This window comes from Ovis aries, chromosome 1 (genome assembly GCF_016772045.2).
Source record: "Ovis aries strain OAR_USU_Benz2616 breed Rambouillet chromosome 1, ARS-UI_Ramb_v3.0, whole genome shotgun sequence".
Classification (NCBI taxonomy): Eukaryota; Metazoa; Chordata; class Mammalia; order Artiodactyla; family Bovidae; genus Ovis; species Ovis aries.
Genome location: NC_056054.1, coordinates 54,567,934 through 54,589,305, shown reverse-complemented (window position 1 = coordinate 54,589,305; position 21,372 = coordinate 54,567,934). Strand labels below are relative to the sequence as shown.

The window sequence follows — 21,372 nt, the reverse complement described above, 5'->3', positions numbered from 1 at the left end:
TGGTAAAGAATCCGCCTGCCATGCAGGAGACCTGGGTTCAGTCCCTGGGTTGGGAAGATCCCCTGGAGGAGGGCATGGCAACTCACTCCAGTATTCTTCCCTGGAGAATCCCCATGGACATATGAGCCTGGCGGGCCACAGTCCATGGGGTTGCAAAGAGTCAGACACGACTGTACAACTAAGCACAACACCACACATGCTAAAAACACAAAGGCCTAGACAATCACGTGTGTTATTCCCATCATTTATTTGGACAAAACTAAAGAATCTGGCATTTAAAACCCAAAGTTTTTGTTGTTTTCATCATAAAAACACTCATCACTTTTTTTCATTAAAAGTTTTTTGAGGAGTTCTATTTTGAATATAAGAAATATAAAGTTATGTTAGCTTCACAATTTATTTTTGATCAATACATGAAATTTTATACATTGTAAGTAGAAATACAGCAAATATTGTTTTTAAACAATATCAAATATAATTTTAAGTTCATATATTAATAGATTTCCAAGTTCAATTTCAAAAATACATCTTAAAGTATAAGATATGATTTTTATAAAAGGGAAAAAAATTTCTTTTCAAAAAAATAGAATATTTTACCTGTATATAGTCAATGCTGTATGCATGGCACAAACAGTTCAAAATATAGAATGTTTACCTAAAACTATCCTTCAGAATGTTTTTAATTTATTTTTTTCTATAGCTTGAAAATATTTATGACTGTACATAAGTGTCATGGAGATGTAAAGCCTTCAATGAAATAAAGATGTCATATTCAACTTTTGCTTGCCCTTCTAGCAGATAACAACCGTGAGTCATTTCTTGGAACTAGATTTTCAGGTAACAGGTAGGGACAGGCTGTGCCACTGGTACACTTCACAATCTTAGAAACATTTTATAATCATGATAAATTACTCTGATAGCTCTTTCAACCTGTGTCAAGAAGATAATAAAAGTGCATTTTACACAGAGCACTAATACTTGGGACTGTGAGTTGAATAGCATCTTCTATCTCTTTACTCACCCACAGCTTGAGTAAAATACTCATCTGTCCTTTTAATCTATTACTTCCTCCAGAATCACAGCATACTATTAGTATCCATATTTTTCAGCTGTATCACAGAGTGAAAGGGTAATCATATGATCATTCTTTTACATCTTTGGTGGATAATTGTGCTCTATTAGAAGAACCATTATTTTGAAAACACCATTTGCAGATGAAATTCATTTTGCTACTATGCTAAGGAGGCAGTAACTGAAGGAAACAGGAAGGCTCTCTCTGGACTTGATGGAGGTCTAGTAACAACAACGAGCTAAATAAAGTGTGCCTCACTTGGAAAATGTCTACCTATTAAAGGTGTGGGGGAATACTGCAAATTAAACATTATTTGGAAAAATTATCTCTATTTAGCTAAATATCTGTCACATTAGGCTATTGGCTATAGCAGCTCCAAAAAGAGGTTAACTGATTACTTTTATCATTGAATTCTTAAAGAGTTTCACATGGCATAATTATATAACTGTGTTTCTGAAACATCACAGAAACCCAAAATGTACTCATTTGTAATCATCAGAATGTGTAGACCTGGTCAGAGTGAAGCTATGCTCAAGAACCCAATGTTCAAACATCCTTTGATTTTCTCCACAAAAAAAAAAAAAAAAAAAAAAGGAGTGAGCTCTCAGTGGCCACTAAAAGGTGCTGTTTTGTGTAAAAGAAAAACAAGAATAAAATAAATAAATAAAACAAGAATCAAAATTTTAAGAAGAACAAAACAATCATCCTCCACCATGAAAAAAAAGTTCTTTGAGAAAAAACAACAGAGTTCTGAAAATGTTTAGTGGTCCCCAGAAACTCGGCACAGTTTAAAAAATGTCTGTGTCATTGTAACTGTAGCAGGTAGCCCCATCTTGTAGAATGTGAGACCTGAAAACCTGTCTTTTTAATGCACTGGGAATTTCACCAAAGGCACAAAAAGAGATATATTTTCAGGCAAGAGAACAAAAGGACATAAAGAAACTGACCTTGTTATCAGTTTAGAGGAGAGGTGAGACAGAACATTTCAAGGCAAAAATCGATTACTAAGAAAGCACCTATGCCCAGCTACGACCCTTACTGATAAATGCTCATCTAATGTTCACAAGCAAGTTACAGTTGCAATGGTACATGATTGTCAGTACCTTACACTTCAAACTTCTAGAGAGATCATGGTAAGGACAACCACTTTGTAAATGTGAGGTTCCATAAATCACAGGGAATTTGCACCACGTGTCAGCATTCATCCATAGCCAAAAGGGAAAGAGAACCAGACAGCATCAATAATAAACAATGCCTCATCATTTCAAATCTAACATCTAGTGCCAAAAAATTTGTTTTGTTTAAACTGAAATATTTCTGTGAACCTCCTAAGTCATCCGATAACTTTCTGATCTCAAAAAATATCAGCTCTTTTATAGTATGTTCTTCTACAAGAAATGGTGTTAAGAATTAACAGGTACGTGGGAACCTCCAAAAAAAATCACTAAACAAGTAGCAACAAATTACTACAGCCTGGGCTGGATCCTATTTCCAAATGATGGGCAAGGGCAGTAAGACAATCCACTTCCTATAAACTATTTTTGTTACATGTTAATGACAAACAGTTTCTGTGAAGGTTTCAGATCAATGAGATAAAGAATATCAACCTTAAAGAATTAAATGTATGTGAAAAAGAGGGTGGAAGGCAGTAAAACTGAAGTTGCACCAGAAAACAAGTTATCTAAGCATTAACCCAGCATGAAAAGGGAACTAGTTCTGATTTCCTAGAATATATCTCACACAGGTTATTATTTCCGATTACTACGGCAGCATGCAGCATTTTCCATCTAACACTTTAGAAAAATGCTTGGTCACACCATGCTCTGCCTTATTAAATGATCTATGTTGAAACCATTCATTTCCATTTCCCTTACATCTGTAAAATGTCAAGTAACAGTGATAAGACAGTCATTTACCCTCAATTTTCTCAGTAATGTAAGGTTTTAGAGAGAGTGCATTAGAACTCCAAAATAATAGAACATATTTTTCTCAACTTTCCCTTCCTCCTGCATTTTCACTTGGAGGAAATCTATTCTGATAGCATCTCCTTAAAAGTTTAGGAGACTTAAAAGTTTTGCTCTTTAACCACCCCCTAAAAATGTCCTCAAACACAGCTATTTTCTGAGTAAACATCTTTCAAAAGAAAAGCTCTACAAAGACTATAAAAAACTTTCTCTGGAATGCTTATAAAGGGTAACATAAGAGTAGGTATGAGTGGAAAATAAATAATGTTGTAAGAACTGCTAAAAAATTAAATATTAGTGTTTTCTAATGATAGGTTAGAAGATAGTTCCTCTTTTTCACCTTCTTCTACACATGCAAACACATTTACAACACAATAGATTTCAACAAGTTTAAGAATCAAGAAAGCAATTACAAAGAAGCAAAAAATAAAAGTTCATCAATCCTTGTTTTAATAAAGACAGAAAGTAGGCCATAGACTTTAATAGGTTGTAGGACTCTTCCTCCTCTTACTCAGCAGGTTTAAAAAAAAAAAATGTTACCAGACATCTAGGAGGCATAATTCACATTTCATGTTCTGAACCCATCCTGTTAAAACTAGTATAACAAAATGAAGACTCTATGAGGCAAACTATACTGCAATCCTAGTTTTTACTACATTAAGATCTTGCAAAAGAACTACAAAGCTATTGCAATCAACTTTTATGTGAAAAACAAAACACGGCTGTCAATGGGAAACAAAATTATCTATCTAGAAATACTCTCTAAAACTAACTTTTAAAAAGCTTTTGAATGAATATTAAAATTGGTTACATTTGAGGTAATTTATCTTAAGCATACTCCATATACAACTGCATTTAAAAAGCGCCCAGAAATCAAGACTATATTTCAGAAGAATGTATTCATACACATAAAACCAAGCCAGAGTCCATAACAGTGTCTGAAGGCAGATCTTACTTTTTTCTTAAGAAACAATGGTGCATTCTTCCAGAGTCGATCATTCACATCATAATCATTCTTGTTTGGCATCACCAATGACTCCCCAAACATCAAAGACAAATTCATCTGGGAACGCAAAGTCTCCAAGAGTTTCATCAAGTGCCACAGCAAATTCATCTGGATTACCTTTGTCCTTTCCAGCTTCAAACATTGTAGTAGCTATCAAAAATAATTTTTTAAAATTAATGATACATCATTAATGATACATTAATGATACAGCATCAGAGGGCTGAGAAAACGGGCAACAGGAAAAGCATTTTCCAAAAGTTACACAGATACATATATACATACTTCTAGCACAAATTAAAATAACATGCTATCATCACATATCAAGTTAGCAAAGATGTTTTAAACCATCTATCTTTGGCACCCAGGTTTGCAGTTGCTACCCCGACCTCTCCTCTGTCTTGAAGTCCATCAGATAGGAACTTCTGGTGTTCCTGTGGGTGGAGCAACAATTCCTGAAAGAAAACCCTGTGGTTAACCCAGAGAGGAAACCCAGAGTACTCCCTTCCTCACTTCCCCATAGTAACTAGCTCTTTCTGTCCCGTCTGCCAGTCCCCCACCTGCAACTATGAAAAAAAGACAAAGAATAACAGTTTGGAGAAATCAAGCTAGAGAGAAGCGGGGGGAATCTGTCTACTCATGGAACTGAGGTAGCTCTTTTTGAGTCCATTTCCAGGTTGGGTTAGAAAGTGAAGATGGTACCCTTGTTCTGTTTTTCTAATGAGTTGCCTGGACATATTTTATGTCTGGGAAACCAGCATCTTCAGGAGTAAACATTCCCATGAGACCTGCACCACCTGGCGGGGATCCCATAGGACTCAGCTGGCTTTTTGTAATTCCTCTAAAGCATTAGCTACCAGAAGAGACAGTGTGGATGCAATTTGGGACTTGGGTGAAAAACAGCTGGGTAAAGGGAAATACCAAAGCCCAGTTTTTCCCCTAGGCTAATATTTACATAAGTATACATATATATATACACACATATATATACATATATATATATGGTTGTGCTGGATCTTCATTGCTGCACACAGTCTTTCTCTAGTTGTATTAGCAGGGGCTACTCTTCATTATGGTGAGCAGGCTTCTCATTGCAGTGGTTTCTCTTGTTATAGAGCACGGACTCTAGGCACACGGGTTTCAGTAATTGCAGCATGCAAGCTCAGCAGCTACAGCTCATGGCCTTAGTTGCTCCATGGCACGTGGAATCTTTCCAGATCAGAGATCACCCTCATGTCCCCAGCATTGGCAGGTAGATTCTTATCTGCTATACCACCAGGGCAGTCCTCAGGTTAAGGTTAAACAAACCAAAGGTTATATGATTTCTATGAATGAGCCAAGAGGTTGGTCCTTCCAATTAAAATCCACTAGGTCTCTTAAGGACATTTAAGAACTGTTTTTCATCTCAAACATTTCAGTACTAACACGGGTAGGCTGGGGGAAGGAAAGAGATGTGGCCCATAGAGGAACACCATAATCAGAGCAGAAGTGGGATGTGGATGGGGTGACCTGGGGCAGGGGTCAAAGTCCTAATTAAGTAAGAAGGGCTTCCTCTTGGCTGGACAACCTGTTATAGGGTGGAGTCCAGGTGTGGTAAGGGGAGCATGGGGGAGGGGAGAGGAAGACAGCAGCCACACTGATGAGAGATTGGTTATATACATGGGCATGGATCACATAAGCATATAAACAATGAATAATGGGAAAGAAGTTTTGTCACTGTCAGAGAAAGATTAACAGGAAAAAGGAGAAAACTAGAATGAACCCTGCTAAATTAGAATTGTAGAGATCAGTGAAATACGTATTTTTAGAAAGAGATGAAAAACTATAGAGGTAAAGACATGAACACACACATTCCCCAATCCACTGGGAGGGCCCGGGAGAAGCGGCATCCCAATAGCAATGAGCAGACAAAACACCCAGATCTTGGTTGTTAAATATCATTCTCCACTAAAAAGAATCAGAGTTCCTCAGAGAAATGGCTGATTCCAGGGCTGGAGTAGGCAAAGTACAATATGAACCAAGAATATCTCCTCCAGAAACTAATGTCTCCCCAAAAATGGTAGGAACATGTGAAAAGACACAGAAATCAGAACGGAAGAATTCCCATTGACCCAATGAGGGACAATCTGAGCATCAGAATTAGTGATGGTCATAGATTATAATCCTATTGAACAAAACAGGAAACCAAGAATCCATAATGAAGTGATTGGTTGATTGACAAACAGATGGATGAAAGGTTGGTTGGTTGATTCACAAGGAACAGGATATTTACATAGCTTCAAAATATATCCTCACCAAATACTTATTATGAAGAGGATAACTTTCAGTGGAGAAGCTTAGCAGATACCACCTAAAGAAGTCATCAACATCATAAACAGAACAAATCGAAGTCTTGTGCCTCCAAGTAAAATATAATGAAAAGAACACATCACTACATTTGTGATATTTCTGCCAGAGGTGCAACCTGAATGCTATTATGAAAAAAGAATCCAAAACTGAGGCACATTTTACAAAATAACTGACTTGTACCCCACAAAAGTATGAAGGTCATAAAAATTAAGGCTGGGAAACTGTTCCAAATTGACACAAGGAAAAATAACACAGGATTTTGAAAGTGCTCTTTTGCTGTAATGAATATTAAGGTACTTGGTGAAATAAGAACAGGATGTGATTAGATGTTAGTAATGTATCAATGTTAATTTCATGACTTGGATAGTTAGTTATTTTAGGGTTAGATAGGAGAATACCTTTGTTTTATAGGAAATACACACTAAAGTATTTGGGGGCAATAGTATGTTGTTCATTTATTCTCAAATGGTTCAAGAGAAAAAAAAATTTGTACTGTATAACATTTCTATAAGTTTTGAGATTACCTCAAAAAATATTTTAAGCAATAAAAAGTGAGGGAACGTTGAATCTCTTCCCTTCATCATCCCCCTGTCTCTCACCTTGCCTCAGGCTTCAACCATGACCCCAAAGCTTCTCCATTTACCATTAATCTAGAAATACATACTTCAAAAGGGAAGGAGGTCCAGCTGCAGGCAGATCTGTTCCAACCCAAGGGCCCTGCCAAGTTTCTTAAAACTTTTATGTATTTTTAATGTGCGCCAAGGCTGGCCAGGATATAGTGAAGCAAACACTCAAATATACTGGTGTGGACCTTGGTATTAATAAATTTGGCTTTTGAGAAACAGTTTGACAAGTATCTACCTTTTAAAATGTTCACATCCTTTGATCTATTATTACTATTTCCACTTCTGAGAATCTGTATGTTTTCTTCCAGTTTTATTAAGATAAAATTGACATGCATTCCTGTACAGGTTTAAGGTACCAGCATAAAAATTTCACTTATATACATTATGAAATGATTACCACAATAAGTTTAGTGAACATCCATCATCTCACGTAGATACCAAAAAGTGTTTTTTTCCTTGTAATGAGAACTCTTAGGGTTTACCCTCTTAGCTTTCATAAACATCTTAGGACAGTCAGCACTTGTGCATTCCTAGTACTTATCTATCTTACAACTCAAAGCTTGTATCTTTTAACTACCCTAAGCCAATTCTCCCTCCTCTTACCCTCCACCTCTGGTGGCCACAAATCTGATCTTTTTCCACGAGCTTAGTTTTTGGTATTTGGTTTGTTTTCAGATTCCACACAAAAGTGAGGTCAGACAGCGTTTTTCTTTCTCTGACTTTTTTCACCTAGCATGTCTTCAAGTCTCATCCACGTTGTCACAAATGGCAGGATTTCCTTTCTATGGCTGAATAATGTTCCATTGTATATATACCTCAACTTCTTCATTCACCTGCCCATAGGTACTTAGGTCATTTCCTAAGTCTATTTTCTTAGACTGTTGTGAATAATGCTACTACAAACACAGGGTACAGATATCTCTTCAACACAGTATCTTCATTTTCTTCGCATAAGAGAATCTATACTTTTTTTTAAAAATCTTAAAAATAGAAAAAGAATTTAGCATTCATATTTTGTTTTAAAAAAAACCTAAGATACAGAATCTTTTTTTTATTTAATAAGACACAGGATCATGAAGTCACCTTTAGCATGATGAAATAAATTACATGAACTATTTTGAAGTAATTTTAAACAATGTTTATAACTTTGCAATAATGTGAGGAAATATTTTTGTTTTAATATTTACTGAAAAAGAAGTACAAAAATTTTATATTACAATCACACTGAATTTTTACAAAAATTTCTACATAGCATGGATAAAAAGAGAAGTGTACATTAAAACAATTGTAATAAAAATATTGTTAGAATCTAGGCAATTGCTATGAAGTACTATTTTAAAAGTCTTTTACCCATACTGTATGTTTGAAAATCACCATTATAAAATATTAGAGAGACATACACACAATGGAAGAAAATTTAAAATGCAGTAGATAAATCCAAATTGGAGAGAAAGTTTTTGACTTTTTTTTTTGTTGTTTTTTTTTTTTCAGCTATGGCCTCTTCGATGCAGTAAAACTATATGCATTCATGGGTACCAGCTGTATTTTAGAAATTATTTCCTATGCCACTGAGAAACACTCTAATGTCTATAAGGAATGCTGCTCTCAACAGTATCACAGTCAATAAAGGAGGAAAGCAGCCCTCAGAGTGCGTTTCCACACAGTGAGGACCAAGTGCTCAGGAAACAGACTCTCGATACTCCCTGTCCACCTGGCTGTGTCCCTTCACTCCTTAGGCAGTCTTGCCTTGGGTCTTAACCACAACACTAGCTTCACCCTGGCTGGCTGCAGAGAAGTCCCAAAGCTTTGCTTCATCTCTGATTTCTCTCACAAGTTTACAATATTCCTTTCTGAATAAGAAGTGCACAAGTCTTCTAGCTTGTGTTCTGTTAGCATCTCAACCAGCATGTCAAGAAACCGAATGACTTCTCTCTGAATGAACTGCTCCTCCTTCTGCTGCTACCAGTGTCGTTAACAGTGCGATCATTCTCCCGGTTACCTTTCTCCTCTTGCCTGGGTACCAAACACTGCCTCCCCTTGATTCTATTTCGGCAACCTCTCTAATCTTCACTCCATTCTCACTGCCACCATACTATTTCCTTTATATACATATACATATATGTACATATACATATCATATATATGCGTGTATATAATATATACATATATATAATAAATACACAAACACACACACATTGAAGGCTTGTTTTATTCCAGCCTGTGGGCTAAGGATTTAGCAAATAAAAATCTTCTTTTACCCTTGTGACAGTCCTAAAAGGTAGATGTCACCATCGCTTCCATCACAGTTTTCTGTTGCTGCTCAGTAAACCACCCCCAACCTTTGTGGCTTACGGTTCTGTGGGTTGACTGTGCTCAGCTGGGCGGTTCTCCCTTTGGGTCTCTCCTGTTGTTGCAGTCAACACCAGGAGCTGGAGTTATATGAAGCCTCATCTGGCTTCTTCACTGACATGTCTGCATCTCATCTGGAATGACTGGAACAGCTGGGGACTGGTGAGCATCTCTCTACCCTGCCTTTTGTTGAGGTTATACCATGCTATTTCTTTAATCTCTGGGTCTAGTCACAAACCATCTCTCAGAGGCATTAGATTTCTCTTCCTAAAGGACAGCTCTAATCCTTTTAGGTAATAAGACGAGAGGACCAGGAAGCTCCTCTCCACCTCTGGACTGTGTCATTCACATATATGAAAATATTCCTTTGGTCACAGGTACAATCTTAAAAACTCTACACCCTAGTCAGGCACTCTGATCCGAAGTACCCCCACCTCTCAAATGGCTTACTCCTTTGCACTAATGCTGTACCTTAGAAATCTGACAACTCAAAAAAACCATCTTTCCTCTCCTTCCTACCTTTGCCCAGGACAGCCTCCTCCTAATCCCAGGTCCATCATTAAACTCCTTTGTCTCCCTCAAGGCTCCTTCCTCCATGAAATTCTGGGTCCCCAACTGGTGGAAGTGATATCTGCGTCCCCTAAAGCCTTCTGCCTTCAAAGTGCTATCATACTTGAATATGTAAACATATTGCCTGAGATCTTGGCAAAACGCAGATACTGCTTCAGTAGTTCTGCAGTAAGGTCTGAGATTCTGCATTTCCGATGACCGCCAGGTAATGCCAGTCCATAGACCACACTTTGAGGAATAAGATCTTATAGAGCATATTTAACTTTGCTCTACATTGTCATTATTTTTGTCTACATATCACCCCTATTAAAAAAAGATAAACTCCCAATAGATCTTGAATACTTTAGTCAGTCTTTTATGCCCAGGGGAACTAGTTTGGAATCTTATATACAGTATGTGCTGGTAGATGGGTAGGTACAGAAAGAATCCTTGTAATTACATTTAAAGAATTTTTGCACCTGCACAGTTAGCATGCACTCAAGAAAGTCAGGCCCAGAACTCTGATCCTGTAGCCAGGATGTGAAAAAGCAGCCAAAACTTAAAATATTGCAAAAGTAGGGTTCAAGTTCAGAATTTTGTTTAGGCTACAATGCTAAATATTTCTCATAGGGCCTACAGACAGCCTTTATTGACAGTTAGCTGAAGATCATACTGACATATGGGAGATATACAATCTCTTTAAGGAAGAAATAAGATGTACACAAATAAAAGATATAAGGGGAAGGGGACATTCATTTACTTATGGCTGATTCATGCTGACATTTGGCAGAAACAAACACAATATTGTAAAACAATTATCCTCCAATTAAAAATACATAAATTTCATGCAAATCAAAACCACAATGAGGTACCACTTCACACCAGTCAGAATGGCTGCGATCCAAAAATCTGCAAGCAATAAATGCTGGAGAGGGTGTGGAGAAAACGGAACCCTCCTACACTGTTGGTGGGAATGCAAACTAGTACAGCCACTATGGAGAACAGTGTGGAGATTCCTTAAAAAATTGCAAATAGAACTACCTTATGACCCAGCAATCCCACTGCTGGGCATACACACCGAGGAAACCAGAATTGAAAGAGACACATGTACCCCAATGTTCATCGCAGCACTGTTTATAATAGCCAGGACATGGAAACAACCTAGATGTCCACCAGCAGATGAATGGATAAGAAAGCTGTGGTACATATACACAATGGAGTATTACTCAGCCGTAAAAAAGAATTCATTTGAATCCGTTCTGATGAGATGGATGAAACTGGAGCCGATTATACAGAGTGAAGTAAGCCAGAAAGAAAAACACCAATACAGTATACTAACACATATATACGGAATTTAGAAAGATGGCAATGACGACCATGTATGCAAGACAGCAAAAAAGACACAGATGTGTATAACGGACTTTTGGACTCAGAGGGAGAGGGAGAGGGTGGGATGATTTGGGAGAATGGCATTCTAACATGTATACTATCATGTAAGAATCGAATCGCCAGTCTATGTCTGACACAGGATACAGTACACTTGGGGCTGGTGCATGGGGATGACCCAGAGAGATGTTATGGGGAGGGGAGGTGGGAGGGGGCTTCATGTTTGGGAATGCATGTAAGAATTAAAGATTTTAAAATTAAAATAAATAAATAAATAAATTTCAATAAAGCAAAAAATAAAAGATATAAGGAAATCTATAGACCATTCAGAAGCAGAAAATAATGGTGCATATGGTTGATGCTCTTAAATGCTGGAGGAAACAATGACCAGGATCAGATGTTCGCTGATGGACACTGAATCAATCAGTCTCTCTCTCTTTCTCAGTCTCTCTCTCTCTCTCTCTCTCTCTCTCTCACACACACACAAGCTAAAAGAAACAACTTGATACATGGTTCTGGTACCTCAAGAAGTTCAGCAGCACTGTCTAGTGCACTGAGCTCAGGAACCTGGACCTGATCTACCCTGACTTGCAATCTCTGATTTGTGTTCCTTAGTCACAAAATGGAAAAAAAGAAAAAAGAAGATGGTTTAAAATGCCCAAACAACAACCTTAAAGTCCAAACTGTACAATCTCACTGTTGGCACAGCAGAAAGAAAACCTCCCGTCCTAAATACAGCCCCAGAGCTGGCCAGGCCCACTACATGTTTCTACCTTTACTACCACTACCATTATTACTAGTTGTTAGTTGTTACTAGTTGTTACTAGTTGTTAGTAATCATTGCTAAGAATGATAATAGCTATACCTACTATCCATGATGCGACAGAAACTTTATACATATTTAATGTAATGCCTTGGCAACCCAATAAGGTAGTTTTTTTTATCATACCCTTTTACAAAGACAAATAAATTATGGTTCAAAGTTTAATAATTTGCCCAATGGCTAAAGCTTCAAAAATGATATCAGGACTCTTACTCCCAGTGGATTCACTATTTTTGTGCCTCTTAACAGACATTCAGTCAGTAAACATTTACCAAGTATTTACTCTGGGAGAAGTACTGGGGTAGGAGCCGGGATTAAAACCTGAGCAAGTTATCTGCCTTCCATGAACCCCCGGTCTTGTAGAAGCAAGAAAAGTATCAATTAGGCAGCTTCATGGTTATGTTGGAAATATTGTATGTAATATAATGCCCCATAGATCTTTGCAAAACCTGTATTTTGCTATATATTTTAAAAGAAATTAAGAACAGAGCATGCTCTGAACAAATTATGAATTGTTTGCTAATTTTCATAAATTTGCTATATCTATAAATTATAAACACAGGTTTTAAATATGTTTTACAGGAGAAATAAGCTGTTATTATAAAAGATTGAATCTCTGATTTAAGAGAAAAGCAAAAGAAACTTTTTAAAAAGGAAGTACTTTTTAGAAAGTTTTATTACTTTAACATAGTGACAGCTACTAAAATGCTTTTAATCTATTAACTATATTATATCTGCAATATGTCACAATAATATTTAGCACCTGAATATAACCTAGCCAAAAAAAAAAAAAAAACCACTAAAATGCAGAATTTGTTATACCACATAAAGCAGTTAAGTGCTGACCTCTAGTGGCCTTACGGAGAATATCTTTATATTAATATCGCTACTGAATAATCTTTGCGTGCTAAGTCGCTTCAGTCGTATTCGACTCTTTCAGACCCTATGGACTTTAACCCGCCAGGCTCTTCTGTTCATGGGATTCTCCAGGCAAGTATACTGGAGTGGGTTGCCACGCCCTCCTTCAGAGGACCTTCCCAACCCAGGGATAGAACTCACGTCTCTTACATCTCCTACATCGGTAGGCAGGTTCTTTACTGCTAGCACCTGGGAAGCTGGGAAGTCTTGAGGAAAGTGAGGCAGTGAGCTATGGAAATATCAGGAGATGCATGTTAACTATGAGCCATGTAAATATCTGGAGATCTCTGGGAGAAAAGTGGTCCAGGAGGAAGTTCAAAGGCCCCACGAAGGATGCTAGCTAACATGTTCTGGTGGTGGTTTAGTCACTAAGTCGTGTGCGACTCTTGCAACCCCATGGAGTGTAGCCTGCCAGGCTCCTCTGTCCATGGAATTCTCCAGGCAAGAATACTGGAGTGGGTTGCCAGTCCCTTCTCCAGGGGATCTTCCCGACTCAGGGATCAAACCCAGGTCCCCCACTTTGTAGGCAGATACTTTACCAGCTGAGCCACCTGGAAATCAAACCTGAGTCTCCTGCATTGGCAGGCAGATTCTTTACCAACTGACCTATGAGGAACACCCTCAATAACCTTTACCTCATTATTAATTACAAACCTATTTTGGTGATATAGGTCAATTTATATTTTCCATTTTTAAATACTTAAATATAACTTTTAGATATGATACCACTGCAGGTGAAAAATCTTGGAATCAAAGTCCCAAAACTAAATCTCAGTGCTTAACTTGTTAGCTGATTTTGGACAAGTTACCAAATGTGTGAATCTGTCCTCAAATCTAGAAAATGGCACATAGCAGGATTTAGATAAAGGTAAGTGACCACTATTGTTAATTTTAACCATTAAGTCTATAACTGTGCCTCTATGTAAGGTCTCCAACACTTAGTTTCCCTAAGAGTTTCCGTAAATATCAACCCATTTCAAGCAACTTACATATGTGTCAAACATCAAAAAACAGAGCCAGCATAGAATGTTTAAGGAAAATCTATTTCCAAAATTTCTTTGGCTTTATCTGAGAAGGATGACTTTCTATAGTGTTCATTGCTTTGAATTCACTGAAAAAACAGAAAAGAATTCTAGGAAGAAATGTCATTATCTCTAAATAATATTATCATACACTTCTAAAAGAGCTTTAAAGATTTTACAGGGTTTCCCAGGTGGTGCTAGTGGTAAACAACCCGCCTGTCAATGCAGGAGACATAAGAGACATGGGTTCGATACCTGGGTGGGGAAGATCTCCAGCATGGCAACCCACTCCAGTATTCTTGCTTGGAGAATCCCATGGACAAAGGAGCCTGGCGGATTACAGTCCATAGGGTCACAAAGAGGCGGACATGACTGAACTGATGTAGCACATAAAAGATTTTACTGGAGAAAATTACTGAGAAACTATCATTCATATTTCCTTCTGACACATTTCTAGGTCTCTTTATAAATTAGAAATCCTAAAATTCTGAATTGCTGGAATGATCTCCAAACTCCTAAACTGGTATCATCAGAACCTACTGTAGTTCCATATACAATTTACACAACTGCCTTAAATAGTCATGAAGAAACTCGCATGACAACTTTCCTTTAAGTTAGGTCAATCCCATATAAGGTCTTAGAGGACTCACAATCTTCCAGAAACCATTTTCTCCAATGGATAACATTCCGAGGCAAGCCACATCAGCTGACATTGGGATGGTTGTAAAATAGATCACAACTTTACAACCAAATGAAGTACTATTCCCTTCCGAGTAGTAGAACACAGTGCTAGTTGCTCAGTCGTGTCTGACTCTTTATGACCCTGCCAGGATGTAGAGTGCCAGGCTCCTCTATCTGTGGAATTCTCCAGGCAAGAATACTGGAGTGGGCAACCATTCCCTTCTCCAGGGGACATTCCCCACCCCAGGGATCGAACCAGTCTTCTGCATTGCAAGTATTCTTTACTGACTGCATGGTTTACCAGCTGAGCCACCAGAGGAGCCCTTCGTAAACTCATTCAAATTATTTGCCATTTCCTAATGGAAAATACATACTAGTGCTTTTCTGAGGATAGTGTTTCAGGTTTTAGTCATTTTATTGCCATATTACTTCTTAAAATTTTTAACAAAAGCATATTAACAACTCCAAAATAACATGATATCAATGTAATTTGCATTAAGACTCAACATTTCTGAAAGCTAAGAAATACTTGGAATACAAACAAGTATATTCATTTGTCTGTTGAATCAGTGTCGCATTTGTGATTCATATTTCATGCTAATCAGATATGAATAATGAGAGAAATTCCTAATTTAACAATGGCTGACATTCTCCAAATAATTACTTTCCTTAAACTTTACCTCCCTAGGTGACTGATCACATTGCTAATCATGTATAATGATAATGACTTTTTATGTCATTGGAGAATTTGCTACAGATGATTAATTAACTTTATAAAGTGATTACTAGTTAATTTACAAGGAATTTGTGAGAGATGTTTAGTGCCCTGAATTTGTCAAAGTGAAAGAAAATTGATCCTTAAAGTAAGGATCTTACTTTAATTAAGGTTCTTTCTTAATTCATCTATAATTATTGTACCATTGCACAACACCCTTCCCTGTACACTTGTATATTTTAATAACAAAAGATTTATTGTTAAATATAATTTATTTAGCTATGCCAGTACTCTTGCCTGGAAAATCCCATGGATGGAGGAGCCTGGTAGGCTGCAGTCCATGGGGTCGCTAAGAGTCGGACACGACTGAGCGACTTCACTTTCACTTTTCACTTTCACACATTGGAGAAGGAAATGGCAACCCACTCCAGTGTTCTTGCCTGGAGAATCCCAGGAAAGGGGGAGCCTGGTGGGCTGCTGTCTCTGGGGTCGCACAGAGTCGGACACGACTGAAGTGACTTAGCAGCAGCAATATACACTTAAGTAGCAATAGGACCTATGCCCAAAATCAAGTTCTAAAGCTGAGCACTGCTTTAAGTTCTCATTTTTGAAAAGTGTGGTTCTCCTAAAGCTTATCAAGACCCAGCAACTGATACCCTAATGCCTGAATCTTACAATATTTATACAGTATACAATATGAAAACCTCTTAGTTGAATAGAGATATATTATTTTTCTAACATATACTACCTGAGTTTAAGTGGGCTTCCCTGATAGCTCAGTTGGAAAAGAATTGGCCTGCAATGCAGGAGACCCCTATTCAATTCCTGGGTCAAGAAGATCTGCTGGAGAAGGGATAGGCTACCCACTCCAGTATTCTTGGGCTTCCCTTGTGGCTCAGCTGGTAAAGAATCTGCCTGCAATGAGGGAGACCTGGGTTCAATCCCTGGGTTGGGAAGATCCCCTGGAGAAAGGAAAGGCTACCCACTCCAGCATTCTTGCCTGGAGAATTCCATGGACTATAGTCTCTGCGGTAGTAAAGCAGAGTTGGACGCGACTGAGCAACTTTTGCTTCACCTAAGTTTAAGAACATTGACATCTCTAAATCCCCTCTCATTGGCAACTTCATTTTATAACTGTTACAGGCCCACATCATTTATGCAAATCTCTATATTTTTCCAAACGCAAACAGGTTGGGAGAAATGTTTTTAAAGCACTTTCTTTCTATAAGGTCATCTCAGCTCTAACTTTGGGTCCATGTATAGCAGGGAGGTATTATATGCAAATTTTATATTTCTCTTTAAGGAACTAGAAAAGAGTACCCTTTTTTTAAAATTACATCATCTGTATAGCCAACATAAACTTTGTTTTTAAAGTTCAGACAGGCAGGGAAGAAATTAGGATAAACTCTATAAGAAAAGAGAAGATGAGTAGAAGTAGAAAAGGAAGAATGGGTTTTAAACATTCCTAGCTGATGCAGAGTAAAATACTTTACCTGGTAGCAAGTAAATCAAATATTCCAAGTCTTTGACTTTAAAACATTTATTAAATATCTGATACAAACACACTCATGCCGACACACGCAGATGCAGACAGGTAACAAACCCCACCACTATCATGCTCACTCACTATTTCCCCACCCAGCACCCACTTGCCCTTCTTAAAGGGAACTCTTAATTTATCATCTTGCTTCAACATGGGGAGGGGCCAGGACCTTCACAATCTCAGCCCTTCTACTTCAGAGTCTCTCTTCCACAGACAGAGGCTGTGACCCAGACCTAACCACTTCCTTGGTCTCTGTGACTGGTTCATTTGAGGCAATGAGACAATTCTGAGCATTCTGTTTGAATGACTTGGAAAAGGCCCTCCCCCTCCCCCCTTGTGCTTGCCACCAGGAGGATGTAGAGGGTGGAGCCATGACTGTCATTTTGGCTCCATGAGGGAAGGTCTGAAGCTGTTAGGGGACACCATGGAGACCTGAAATGAAGCCAGAATTGAGAGAAGAGAACCACATCCTGATGACAGCATAAGAACTCCAGATGTAACCATTTTTGAAGCAGGATTTACCTCTGAACTTTTCAGCCATAAGAACCAAGACAATTTCCCTCCTTTTCCCCTTAAACCAGTTGGAGATTTCTTGAGTTCGTTTCATTTGTTATTTGCAACTGATAGAGTCTTAATAGATAAGTCAAGACTGACATTCTAATGATGAAATAAGAAATGCACAGAATGCTCAAATGGCCTGGGTAGTCACACACCAAGTGTGTCTGCTTTCTTCATGTGATTCATTGTTCACAAGGTTTCAGTAATCTTATTAAATGGGTACAAATTCAATATTGTAATAAATATATAATTTATCCATTAAATCTGATGTATTACATACTTTACATATGTCATTTACAAAATTTTTCATACATATTTTTAAATATGTACATATTGTTAAATATGTCCTTACTGCAAAACTCAGACTTAAATTGAAGAAAACCACAAGATCATTCAGGAATGACCTAAATCAAATTCCTTACGATCATAAACAGGAAGTGACAAACAGATTCAAGAGATTAAATCTGATAGAGTGCCTGAAGAACTATGGATGGAAGATCATGACATTGTACAGGAGGCAGTGATCAAGACCATCTCCAAGGAAAGAAATGCAAAAATGCAAATGGTTGTCTGAGGAGGCCTTACAAATAGCTGAGAAAAGAAGAGAAGCAAAGACGAAGAAGCAAAGGAGAAAAGGAAAGATATACCTATTTGAATGCAGAGTTCCAAAGAAAAGCACAGAGAAATAAGAAAGCCCTCCTTAGTAATCAATGCAAAGAAATAGAAGAACACAATAGAATGGAAAAGACTGGAGATCTCTTCAAGAAAATTAGAGATACTAAGGGAATATTATTATGAACAACCTAGACAGCATATTAAAAAGCAGAGACATTACTTTGCCAACAAAGGTCCATCTAGTCAAAGCCATGGTTTTTCCAGTAGTCATGCATGGATGTGAGAGCTAAACTATAAAGAAAGCTGAGCACAGAAGAACTGATGCTTTTGAACTTTGGTGTTGGAGAAGACTCTTGAGAGTCCCTTGGACTGCAAGGAGATCCAACTAGTCCATCCTAAAGGAGATCAGTCCTGAATATTCATTGGAAGGACTAATGCTGAAGCTGAAACTCAATACTTTGGCCACCTGATGCAAAGAGCTGACTCGTTAGAAAAGACCCTGATGCTGGGAAAGATTGAGGGCAGGAAGAGAAGGGGACAACAGAGGATGAGATGGTTGGATGGCATCACCAACTCGATGGACATGGGTTTGGGTGGACTCCTGGAGTTGATGATGGACAGGGAGGCCTGGCATACTGAGGTTCATGGGGTCAGAAAGAGTCAGACACGACTGAGTGACTGAACTGAACTGAGCGACTAAACTGAACTGAAGGGAATATTTCATGCAAAAATGGGCACAATAAAGGATATAAATGGTATGGACCTAACAGAAGCAGAATATATTAAGAAAAGGTGGCAAGAATACACAGAAGAACTATACAAAAAAGATCTTCAGGATCCAGATAACCACAATGGTATGATCACTGGACTAGAGCCAGACATCCTGGAATGTGAAGTCATGTGGGCCTTAGGAAGCATTCACTATGAACAAAGCTAGTAGAGGTGATAAAATTCCAGTTGAGCTATTTCAGATCCTAAAAGAGGAGGCTGTGAAGTGCTGCACTCAATATGCCAGCAAATTTGGAAAACTCAGCAGTGGCCACAGGACTGGAAAAGGTCAGTTTTCATTCCAATCCCAGAGAAGGGCAATGCCAAAGAATATTCAAACTACTGCACAATAGTACTCATCTCACATGCTAGCAAAGTAATGTTCAAAATTCTCCAAGCCAAGTTTCAACAGTATGTGAACCATGAACTTCCAGATGTTCAAGTTAGATTTAGAAAAGGCAGAGGAAGCAGAGATCAAATGTCTGCTGGATCATTGAAAAGGCAAGAGAGTTCCAGGAAAACATCTACTTCTGCTTTATTGACTATGTCAAAGCCTTTGACTGTGTGGATCACAACAAACTGTGGAAAATTATTCAAGAGATGGGAATAGCAGACCACCTGACCTGCCTCCTTTACCAACTGAGCTATCAGGGAAGAAAAGGCAGAGGAACCAGAGATTAAATTGCCAACATCCACTGGATCATGGAAAAAGCAAGAGAGTTCCAGAAAAACATCTATTTCTGCTTTATTGACTATGCCAAAGCCTTTGACTGTGTGGATCACAATAAACTGTGGAAAATTCTGAGAGAGATGGGAATACCAGACCACCTGACCTGCCTGTTGAGAAATATGCATGCAGGTCAGGAAGCAACAGTTAGAACTGGACATGGAACAACAGACTGGTTCCAAATAGGAAAAGGAGTACGTCAAGGCTGTATATTGTCACCCTGCTTATTTAACTTCTATGCAGAGTACATCATGAGAAATGCTGGGCTGGAAGAAACACAAGCTGCAATCAAGATTGCCGGGAGAAATTTCAATAACCTCAGATATGCAGATGACACCACCCTTATGGCAGAAAGTGAAGAGGAACTAAAAAGCCTTTTGATGAAAGTGAAAGAGGAGAGTGAAAAAGTTGGCTTAAAGCTCAACATTCAGAAAACGAAGATCATGGCATCTAGTCCCATCACTTCATGGGAAATAGATGGGGAAACAGTGGAAACAGTGTCAGACTTTTTTTGGGGGGGCTCCAAAATCACTGCAGATGGTGATTGCAGCCATGAAATTAAAAGACTCTTACTCCTTGGAAGAAAAGTTATGACCAACCTAGACAGTATATTCAAAAGCAGAGACATTACTTTGCCAACTAAGGTCCGTCTAGTCAAGGCTATGGTTTTTCCTGTGGTCTTGTATGGATGTGAGAGTTGGACTGTGAAGAAGGCTGAGCGCCAAAGAATTGATGCTTTTGAACTGTGGTGTTGGAGAAGACTCTTGAGAGTCCCTTGGACTGCAAGGAGATCCAACCAGTCCATTCTGAAGGAGATCAGCCCTGGAATTTCTTTGGAAGGACTGATGCTGAAGCTGAAACTCCAGTACTTTGGCCACCTCATGAGAAGAGTTGACTCATTGGAAAAAACTCTGATGCTGGGAGGGATTGGGGGCAGGAAGAGAAGGGGACGACAGAGGATGAGATGGCTGGATGGCATCACGGACTCGATGGACATGAGTCTGAGTGAACTCCAGGAGTTGGTGATGGACAGGGAGGCATGGTGTACTGCGATTCATGGGGTCGCAAAGAGTCGCACACGACTGAATGACTGAACTGAACTGACCTGCCACCTGAGAAATCTGTATGCCGGTCAGGAAGCAACAGTTAGAACTGGACATGGAGCAAAAGACTGGTTCCAAATCAGGAAAGGAGTATGTCAAGGAGAATGTATATTGTCAGCCTGCTTATTTAACTTATATGCAGCGTACATCATTAGAAATGCTGGGCTGGATGAAGCACAAGCTAGAATCAAGATTGCCAGGAGAAATATCAATAATCTCAGAGACGCAGATGACACCACCTTTATGGCAGAAACCAAAGTAGAACTAAAGAGCCTCTTGATGAAAGTGAAAGAGGAGAGTAAAAAGTTGGCTTAAAGCTCAGCATTCAGAAAACTAAGATCATGACATCCAGTCCCATCACTTCATGGAAAACAGATGGGGAAACAATGGAAACAGTGAGAGACTTTATTTTCGGGGGCTCCAAAATCACTGCAGATGGTGACTTTGGCCGTAAAATTAAAAGATACTTGCTCTTTGGAAGAAAAGCTATGACCAAACTAGACAGCATATTAAAAAGCAGAGACATTACTTTGCCAACAAAGGCCTGTCTAGTCAAAGCTATGGTTTTTCCAGTAGTCATGTATGCATGTGAGATTTGGAC

The 21,372-nt window shown here is 38.5% G+C and overlaps 1 protein-coding gene across 1 annotated transcript in view; it reads right to left on the bottom strand.

Annotated features, from left to right (window-relative positions):
• Window positions 1–228: 228 nt before the first annotated feature.
• GIPC2 (GIPC PDZ domain containing family member 2) overlaps window positions 229–21,372 on the bottom strand; it is a 100,287-nt gene continuing 79,143 nt past the window's right edge. The window contains exon 6 of the mRNA XM_004002102.6: window positions 229–4,192. Within this exon, the coding sequence (XP_004002151.1) occupies window positions 4,047–4,192 (146 nt within the window). The 3' untranslated portion in view covers window positions 229–4,046. The remainder of the gene's footprint in view (window positions 4,193–21,372) is intronic.